We start from the raw sequence: 10526 nt of genomic DNA on the forward strand, positions 1-10526 counted from the left end.
AACTGAAAGTGGTAAGAAACGAGTTGAGAGTAAATAGATGCTCAGCGTACTGATTGTGTGYGTCCATGCGGAAGTTAGCGTTATTGTGCAACCAGATTAGAGTGTGTGGTTTGGTTTGGTTTTTCAGGGTTATGTCATTATTGTAAATCTAGTCATCTTAGTGAGTCTAGACTGAGTCCTTCTTCAGTCTCTGACTGAAACCACATTTTCCCTCATGGACGGTTTTGTCATTGTTTATTTATGGTTAACATYTTAGTGCTTCCGTTGGCTATCTTGAGACATGGAAATGCAGGCAAATCATTTGTGTATCGATTGCGTTAGGTCTTCGGGAAATGCACAGTTTGCCTGGATACTAGTGGAGATTTAAATAAACTTGTATTTGTTACATGCTTCCTAAACAACAGGTGTGGACTCACAGTGAAATGCTTAGTTATGGGCCCTTCCCATCAATACAGAGAGAAAGAAAATAGAGATATATATATATATAATAGATAAACAATAGATAAACAATGAGTAATGATAACTTACGGAGTCTATGTGCAGGGGTACGAGGTCATTGAGGTAGATATAGTTAGGAATAAAGTGACTAGGCAACAGGATGAATAATAAACAGTAGCAGCAGCGTATGTGATGAGCCAGAAAAGGTTAGTGTCAACGGGGTCAATGCAGATAGTCAATGCCGCTTGCTTCATTGTACAGCTTGTATGTTACTACAGAACTGTGTGGTTTACCCAAATAAAGCCATGTGATGTCTTTGTGTTTACCTACTGTCTGAACAATGGCGGTAAGCCTGGATGAAGAGCGCACCCCCCCCCCCCCTCTCGTTACAATGAGATAATTAGGCTCATGTCTCATCTCTATCGGATTAGGAGATCTTCCCATCCCCCACCCTCACCCCTAGAGACAGCTCTTCCCTATGCACCTCTCCCCTCCTCAACCCCACACTGTGCCCAGGGCCCTATGCCAATCACCGCTCAATCGCATGTCCCTGTTTTGTACAGCTACCCCCCCATCAGGGCAATTGTATTTGGCACACATTTGTGTCATAATGTACATGCCGATTGTTGTGTTTATTAGGCAGATATTTAACTTATCATTCAATCCACAATTGTACATTTTCTCCCCCTCTCCTCATCTGACACACTCTCCTTGTCCCTGTCTAACAGAGGCAGGAAATTCTAGTTGGCATACATTTTGATATCATGATGTTCTTCATGATTGTTATGTTTATTAGGCAGATATTTAAACTAATCATACACGACACACAACGGTCTCTAACACCCTCTCCTCGTCCGTGCGCTACAGAGGCGGCGCTGCACAGCCTGCTGGGACCCCTGACCAGTGAGACTTACGACGACCCCACTCAGCACCTGGAGCGTGAGCAGGCGCTGGCCAAGCAGTTCGCYGAGATCCTGCACTTCACACTGCGCTTCGACGAGCTCAAAGTACGTCCCATCACATCCCTGGCCTCCATTTTTACTCAATTTTGCCCAGAGTCCCCGTTTTCTCATTTCATTCATCRCTTGTTGTTGACCTAAGCTAGAGCTGTTGTTGGTTGTACATGGTTCACCTATTCCTTTTGGTAGCATGCTAGCTAGCGCTGTCATTAGCATAACAAGGTGTTAATACCCTGTTAATTAGGTGTTAGTGCTGTACATGATTAAGCCTCAGCCCCATAACATATAATAAGTATTTAATTGGTACGTTAGGATCGGTTCCTGGGAGTGCTGTAATTCTATAGTCTTCTACACTGCTGGAATTAATTAATKAATGAATGAATGAACAATGATGTTGTGGATAGGGATGACTAACAGGATAGTGTAGTTGGCTGGGGCTCTTTGGTTGCATCCCAAATGGCACCCTTTGCAGTGCACTACTTTTGACTASGGYCCATAGGGCTCTGGTCAATAGTAGTGCACTACTGTATGTAGGGAATGGGGTTCCATTTGGGAAGCACCYCTTATTTGGGCACCAGTCTTCAACACATAGAAACATGGTTTATAGTTGATCCCAGGGGAAAAAACCCACAGATTGCTTGTTTGTCTGAGTCGCAGACGATACTACAATACAACTCGCAAGGCCTCTTTAGGCACCCTGTTTCCACACACACTCCTCAAACCAGCACCCTGACACCCCCAGGCAGTCCGCCGAGACGCCCCAATTAGCCAGCCCCCCTGCCCAGTCTCCCCATACCCTGCATAGGGTCTAAAAGCATGAAGGTAGGGGGGTGCAAGGTGCCATGCCAGGCACCATTCATCAATCTTTCACTCCCCTTACCCCGACCACAGGCATTGACCTAGTTCGAACAYTCACCCACCCGCCTGCCTCCTTTTTTAAAATATATTTTTTTAAAGCCACTCATTGGTGAAATGGGGCTGTCTGGCCCTGGCACTAGCCACTAGCACTGACCGTCTAGCTGTAGCTAAGTGGACATAGACTTGGTACCAGTCCATTATGGTGGAATTACTATACTGCTCGTGCCGGCCAGGCGTTAAGACACTGCAGGGCTAATAATGTGCTGCTAGGGGTAATTAGGGAGGCGTCTTCCTGYATTGGAGGAGCAGGAGGTTGATGTGCCGGACGGGGCCCACTGATTGACCAGTGGCTTATTGGAGGTCAGCTATGCTCAAGGCAAGGTCTAATGATCCTCTTTGTGAAAGGAAGGCAGCAGGGCAGAAGGCGGCAAACTTTTGGGCTCGTGGGCCACATCAGGATTTCGAAATTCAACGGAGGGATGCACAGGTTTTTGGGGACCGATTTTGTTTATCAAATCCGCTAATGTTTTATTAGTCACGCTTCGTAAACAACAGGTGTAGACTAACAGTTAAATGCTTACTTACGTGTCCTTTTCCAACAATGCAGAGATGAGAGAAAAAATATTACATTAAAATAGAAATAGTGACACAAGGAATAAATAYACAGTGAATAACTAACGAGTAGTAAGAACATGGCTATATATCTAGTTTTATCTACTGTATACTCTATCTAGTTTTAGACGTTCAAGAGTGGCATGGAGTGGGGGGGGGTTTTGTTTCGTTTTTTTGCTCATAAAAATAAGCCCCCCCCATCCCCATTTTTATTTTATTTGTACATGTTTCTTTACTCAAACCTCCCACGGGCTGAAATCTGAGCCGTAGTTTGCCCACCCCTTCTCTAACCTATACTGTCTGTTCAGCCTCTCGTCCTCATTGTTGATGCTTCTGTCACGATGCCAAACACACTGAGCCACTGCTAAAGGGAGCTAACAAGRACTTAATTCATTGACAAGTGAAAATAAATGCATTCTAGTTTAAAGGAATGGTGAGGAAATATCCAGCGGTATAAAATCCGCTTCAGTAAATAAATGGAAGATTTTAATCCTATCAATGTCCTTTTCGTTCCATCTCCGCCCCCAGCTATGTATYTGCCTCGTTTGCCAAAACATCCTGTCATGACGATGGTGCATTTGATCCAGAGAGCTGAATGTCTGCTGCCGCAGGCCGTGTGTTCTACCTTCGGACACACAGGCAGGCGCACGCACACACACGCATGCGCCAAGCCCTGTTTGTAATGTTCACGTTAATCCTTGTGTTGCAGATGACTAACCCTGCCATCCAGAATGACTTCAGCTATTACAGGAGAACATTGAGCCGCATGCGGATCAACAATACACCGGTGAGCTGACGTCTATAATCTATGGGGCTGATGAGCTCCATTTTGGTAGTCTACACCACAGACCCTGTGCCCTATTCCTCTACCCTTCCTCTTCATCAAGCTCAGCAGGAGGCCAAGTGTTCGTCCTGCTCTACATGGGGCCATTAACATTACAGGCTATATAGGGGCATTAAGGGCCCCTATATATTAACTATTTCATCATTAGATCTCGCACTTAGTTTGTCATAAATACATTTAAAGACAGTAGTTAAGTGTGTTATCTCTACCCCCCCCTCCCCACACCAGTAATTTTATTGGGAAAGGGACATGTATTGGAGCACCTCAGGGCTCAGTATTATGTTTCTTGATATTTTAAACGATTTGGAATGCAGTATTGTTCAGATGAGAATATTCTTGTGATTTAGTATGACAGGTGTCCAAAGGACAATCCAGACTCCTTTCTCCACCCAGCCGTGCTTCAAAAAGACTGACGGGAKACCTTTTTCAGTGACACCAGAGAAAAGTCTGAATTTTTCAATAGCTCTTTTAGTGTATAAAATGAACAGAATTCACTCTTGTTCTCGAGACACACGTCTGTGTCTGGCCTGCAGCAGCTTTATGCCATTACGCAAATGGCCCCCAGACGGTCCAACTGTTAAGACCTGTCACTGCTAGAGCCCGTCTCCGATGGCACCATTTTCCCTTGATGGGGCACTACCCATAGGGCTTTGGTCCAAAGTAGTGCACTATGTAGGGAATATGATGCTATTTGGGACGCAGCACCATCTCTAGCTAGCCACTGAAAATTCCCTCCAGCTCAGCAGTACAAAGGAGCATTACTTTGCACTCAGCATTCACGCACTGACTACTGGAATCACTGAGACATTTTATACAAAGACACGAGACGTATCTGTTCTGGCGGAAAATACATTTGTTCTTATTCAAACGTGATMATTTTTTTATGTGACACGTCTTGACGTTCTGGGGGATTATTCATTCCGCATTAGAAAATAAAGGCAGTCTTTAAGGCAGGAAAAGCATCTCCTTGCCATTACTGAACATTTTTCTCGACCAGCAACTTCTGGCTCAATAATATCCACGGTAAACGGTGACTTTTTTTGTTTTGTTTTTTCAGGCAGAGGGGGAGAATGAAGTCAACAACGAGATGGCCAACCGGATATCTCTGTTCTACGCCGACGCCACGCCTATGTTGAAGACATTAAGCGACAGCACGACAAAGTTTGTCTCAGAGGTGAGGGGTTTCACAGCTTCCTTACCTGGCAACCTTGACATTTGACACTTTTCTCATTAGTAATCAAATTGACCAATACAACAATGCCGTTTACAGAAGAAAAAAAACATCCCCTCTTTCTGTTTGCTCAGAATAAGAACTTACCCATCGAGAACACGACAGACTGCCTAAGCACAATGGCSAGCGTGTGCAAAGTCATGTTGGAAACGCCGTAAGTGATCCCTGTCCTCACTAAATCAAGATCATGTCATAAACTGCAGATGATCTGGGCCCATATTCTTAAAGCGTCTCAGAGTAGGAGTGCTGATCTGGGATCAGTTTAGCCTTTTAGATCATAAGGAATATAGTTATATGGGCAGGGTGGACCTGATCTATATCATCAATCTGTGTCTGTGTTTCCAGGGAGTACCGAAGCCGCTTCACCAGTGAGGAGACGGTCTCATTCTGCCTGCGCGTCATGGTGGGCGTCATCATCCTGTACGACTACGTGCATCCTGTCGGAGCCTTCTCCAAGTCCTCCAAAATTGATGTGAGTGCAGGGAGGAGCTATGTTCCTGCATGCTCCCAGTCCCAGAGGATTGGACACGCGTGCGCACACACACACACAAACACACACACAAACACTGATTCATCTTACATGGCGTTTTCTGCTTCCTAGATGAAAGGGTGCATCAAGGTCCTCMGAGATCAACCGCCCAACAGCGTAGAAGGCCTTTTAAACGCTCTCAGGTAAGGCCCAGCGTTTCTGTAGCATCAACAACTCTTTTCGTTAACAGAAGACGTTTGACTGAATATCATTGCAACCTTTTTCCTCTCACACTTTAACACATGCTTATTGTGAAATAAAATACAGCCATATTTGGCCACTTTCCCTTCATTATTATTTACTCGGGATTCAAATCGATATGTGTTTAGTGTTTTGAGTTATATGTCAAATCCCACAGTTTTAGATTTATAGAAGATCAGAGAGGATTACATTTCTTTGACCCCTGGCCCCCTACTCTTTTCTCAAATCTAAGTGGCTGRCACCTGCATCTGTTCGCAGCTGACATGGCCATTTCCATGGCAACCACACTCACATCTGCATATCACACCATCAGGGCCATCGGGCATACTCAGTCGCTTTCCTCCAGTCGTGTGAGGTCACTCCAAGGCCTCCCGCCTCCAGCCCTCTTTTCTCTCTCTCRCTCTCTCTCTGTTTGTATGGGATTGCACCTCCGTCTATGAGGGGAGACTAGGAAATCAAATATCAGAGCTAATAACTGTCGACAAGGCTTTCTCACACTCTTGACACCCTTTCCGGTAGAGCAGTCGYGTTACGTTCACAGATCCCCGAACTGATCCCTCTGTCTTCATCCGTCTTGTCTGGTCTGTCGATTCATCTGTCCCTTGCAGGTACACAACCAAGCATTTGAATGATGAATCGACCAACAAGACCATCAAGAGCATGCTGCAGCAGCAGTAGGACTGATACTCTGGTACAACCACTCGCCTCACACCCGGTTCAGGAGACATCGACTCTCTCTCTCACCAACGACGTCGGTGCACAGAATGTTTTTTTTTCCCTTCTTGTTTTCTTTTCTTATAAATGGAGTAAGAGCTGCATCTCCGCCCCCTTTTTATAACGCAAAATGCTACTGCCGTTATGTACGTCTTTTCTGTGCCAAAAAGATGTTGCTGAGATTTAAATGTTTTCCATAAAAGCCATACAACAATATGGCAGCTATGGAAGCATCATTGTGGGTTCAGTTTTTATTTTTATTTTTTTTTAAATAGTTTTTGTTTCCCTGTGTAAGGGATGGGAGTGCTTTGACTTGAAAATTTTAAAAAGAGTTATATAGAGAAATATATTATTTTTGTTTGATTTATTATTTAATATTACATCTTCTGCATGACGAAATTACGTCTTTTCCTTCTATTTAAAAAAAAAAAAACGTATGGTTCAAGTTTAATTTGTCTGCTTAATTGTATGTTTTAATGTTTTGTTCTCTGAATGGTACTCGTCGGAATTGAGATTATTGAAAAGATAGTACTGTTAGTGTTTTATCTTTTTTTTTTTTATAGGTTTTGATTTGTTGTATGTCATTTTTCATAGTTGTATTTTTTATTTTAAAATTTCAAACTGTGATGTGTGCAAATCAATTTAAAATTGGGAGTCTGTACTGTTGTTAACAGTATGTTGCCGCTGGAAAAAATAAACAGAGAACTTGTTTTCTACAAATTACTCTCTCTACTTGCCTCTGCAACTCTTCTAGAAAACACCATGTAGTCAAACGTAGGTAGWGAGAACTTTTCAACAACCAATTTCTAGTTTAGATTGGCAATTAAATCCATTACAGGAGGTTTGACTCACCAAACAGACTTGCTAAAAAGAAAAGAATAACATTAATTTGTGAGTCAGTATGGAGTTTACATTTAAATGGAACTACAATGAACAGCTAAGACAACAGATGAGTGAGTCACGCTATATCTGCCTCCACCAGTTAAGTATTATCTACACGCTACACATGGGAGGCAGGAGGGGTCATCTAAGGCAGGGTTTCCCAAACGTGGTCCTACAACCCACCCCCKGGCACACAGCTGATTCAAATAACAAACTCATCAAGTGTTGACTATTTGAATCAGCTGTGTAGTGCTAGGGCAAAAAACAAAACATCCCCCCAGGACCGAGTTTGTGAAACCCTGGTTGGTCTAAGGCACGGGTGGGCAACTCCATTCCTCAGTGGATGCAGTGTTTTACTGGTTGCCATTCTCTAAATGATTTAGATCCGGGTTTTAAGAGAAAGAATTCTTATTCAGGATCAATTTTGCCTTTTCGATCACAATGAATAAGAATACATGAATATGGGGGACCTGATCYTAGATCAGCACTCCTACTTTGAAACGCTTGTGGGGGCGTCTTAAGTTACTGCACAAACATTGCTAATTGTGGTTTGAATGAATCTGGCTCCAAGATAAAGGAACAATTTAATATTTGATTAATATTTGATTTTAAAACATCAGCGAACTAGTGACTTGAGGCTTAAATGTTAAAATTGGACTTTAATGGCACATAGGTCAACATTGACATATCCAATGTTGTGCGGTCTTTTTGTTCGTAATGGAACACTTCTCTCCTTGAAAAAATGAGCAGGATGTCAAAYAAATTCCATGTCTGGCCCATTCATTCATTCATAGGAAAGATAATGAGTCACCCTGTTTGACTCATTATCTTTCCCCTTATGTAAGCTCCTTGTCTAAATGGGTCATTCTAAAAATATCTGGAGAATGATCAGTGTACCTCCCTCTCCCTGTACAGTGCATTCCAGGAATGTTGCTCAATTCTTTCAAGATCCTCTTTCTACATTTTACCGTTTTCCCTCTCGTCCTCTCATTGCTAAACCATGTGAAGACCCGAACAGAAGAAACACTGAAATTCTTCCAAACTGGCTTTTCTATGACATTGCCAGAGAGAGAGCGAGAGAGAGAGAGAGAGAGAGAGAGAGTAAGTGTGCGTGAGAGAGGGGGCTAGTCCTTGGGTGTGTACTGCGGTATTATCTGCAGTATGTTCGAGAAACATTCAGGGTCAGAGAGAGCGAGAGAGGAGAAGAGCATGTTGATGGGTGTGTCCCTTAACTCTGCAGCATCACTGCGCTGGCAGAGACGGGGGGGAAAGGAGAAGGGAGGGAGGGAGGGAGGTAGAGCAGGCTAGCGTTGGGTGGGGTCTTACATGCTTTGGAAGTCCTTGAAGGAAGGACAAAATTGAAAGGAGAGAAAAGGTCTAGGATGTGTAGTGAAAATGGAATGCGTAGCCTTTGCCCGGCCCTGCAGCTGTATCAAAGCACCACAGTTCAGATGCTAAGTGTATGACACGCTCGTTGGGCGTGGAACAATCTCCCTTAGAATAGCAGTCCGTCACCCTGACAACCTCCCAGCGTGTCGCGGCAACTTTCGTCTTCTCCGGCCCCTCTCCCACTGTGACCCACAATGCAGTACCTCTCCGCTCTCCTCTCTCTCTCATCAGTTATCACGAGGCTCCCACGGAGCTAAAGGAGGAACACAGCGATATCTGCATGAAAGCACCCTTTCTCAGTGGGAAACTGGTCAGATCGAGATCTAACGGTCTGGTACTGTTGTTTTTTGGTTTGTTGCGCRTCAGCCACGACCAATAAGCCGCGCTTCTTCGAGGATTCCACAATTATTGAATTGACAGGATGTTACATTACAAAATGCTAATTTCCTGTAATTGAGATTATTGTTAGCCTGTACTGTGCAATGTTATTCCCTGGTGTTTTCATGGAACAGAAAATAATATTGAAGATAATGACCATCAGGGCCTCCTGCCAAGCTGAGRGAACAGAACAGAACATACTTACAGTGGCAGACACACAGGGAGACAGTCATCATAGCCTTCCCTTGGAAGAGGGCTCTCTAGAGGTATTCTGAATTAGAATGGCAGTCACACCCCACAGCCTTATAGATTTCTTTCACATGACCCCCATCACTCATTGGGGGTTTGGGAGCCTGTCACCATGTGGTTTGCATTGTCACAGCACTCTGAGAAAGGATTGGGATACAGTTGTTGTGGTAGACTATATTTCAAGGTGACTGATATGGCTTCCCTGACAGCCAGTGAAAGGGCGGACAGAGGTCAGTCTAGGGTTTGAAACGACACATTTCTGTCTGATTTTCTGATCATGCATGACGCCTCAAGATAGATGGATGACAGTTTGACCTGGGAGCTAGATGATGGAGAATGTTTTATGGTACCCACAGAGTGTATATCATGCCATTGATGGCGGTGGCTTATCCTTCTCTGAAAGGACTTCAATAGGTTTGATCACTTTGGTATTGAATCAGGGCAGGTTATTATAGTAAATGTATAGTACTGTTGTTATTACTAATGGGAAACCTGTTGGTAATGCTGACCTTGAGGGTGAAGGTCTCTATAGTCATCAGTTCCTCTGGTGTGCTTAACGGTCCACCATCTCTTGCTAGAATACTGTGTTTAGTACAGTGTATTCTCAGATCAGATGAGGGCCATAATGGTGACACAAAACCCTGGTAAACCACAAGCTGTAACTGTCTGCTACCCACTTTCACAAGATATAGTACCGTGTGACCTTTCAGTGCAGTGTGACCACCAAAAGTAATGTACTATCTAGGGAATAGGGTGCCATTTGGGACGCAGCCTCTCTGACACGAATGAGCGTTTGAGAATTAGCTGTAAGTGTGTCCTGTCAAGGTTGTCAAATCGAGTAATGAGAAGTTACAAGACTGTGTTTCTGGTGTGACTAATCAATAAAGAGTTGATTTGGGCCCTCACCGGCCTCCTTAATACCCAAATGACAGGGTTTATTAACAGAGTCACGCTTTTCAGGCAGGACGTCAGGGTCAACTAACGCTGTCCAGTCCTCTCCTCCCTCGCTATGCTAAACAACGTCAAGACTGTTTCACATGGGATGTGGTTTCGAGGGGCCTCCGTCAGTTATTTCAACAGGGTGTGAGAGATAACATACAATTAATTCCACAAGTGTTTGTAAGCGATGTTCCCTCTATGCTGCGTGTGCGTTGGCGCGTAGTAGTCCTGAGACTGCAGCGCTGCTCCTTGGACTGTCACGCAGACGAAATATCAACCCACAGAGAGAAGCACGGGATTGAA

The 10526-nt window shown here is 44.1% G+C and overlaps 1 protein-coding gene across 2 annotated transcripts in view; it reads left to right on the forward strand.

Annotated features, from left to right (window-relative positions):
• The window catches only part of LOC111953491 (CYFIP-related Rac1 interactor B), a 34901-nt gene extending 27792 nt beyond the window's left edge, over positions 1–7109 (forward strand). For both annotated transcript variants that reach the window (XM_023972793.2, XM_023972794.2), the window contains exons 6-12: positions 1306–1445; positions 3577–3654; positions 4769–4885; positions 5017–5096; positions 5288–5414; positions 5544–5614; positions 6281–7109. In XM_023972793.2, coding sequence (XP_023828561.1) covers positions 1306–1445; positions 3577–3654; positions 4769–4885; positions 5017–5096; positions 5288–5414; positions 5544–5614; positions 6281–6350 — 683 coding nt within the window. In that variant the 3' untranslated portion in view covers positions 6351–7109. The remainder of the gene's footprint in view (positions 1–1305; positions 1446–3576; positions 3655–4768; positions 4886–5016; positions 5097–5287; positions 5415–5543; positions 5615–6280) is intronic.
• The last annotated feature ends 3417 nt before the right edge of the window (positions 7110–10526 follow it).

The sequence above is a fragment of the Salvelinus sp. IW2-2015 genome, linkage group LG27 (genome assembly GCF_002910315.2).
Source record: "Salvelinus sp. IW2-2015 linkage group LG27, ASM291031v2, whole genome shotgun sequence".
Taxonomy (NCBI): domain Eukaryota; kingdom Metazoa; phylum Chordata; class Actinopteri; order Salmoniformes; family Salmonidae; genus Salvelinus; species Salvelinus sp. IW2-2015.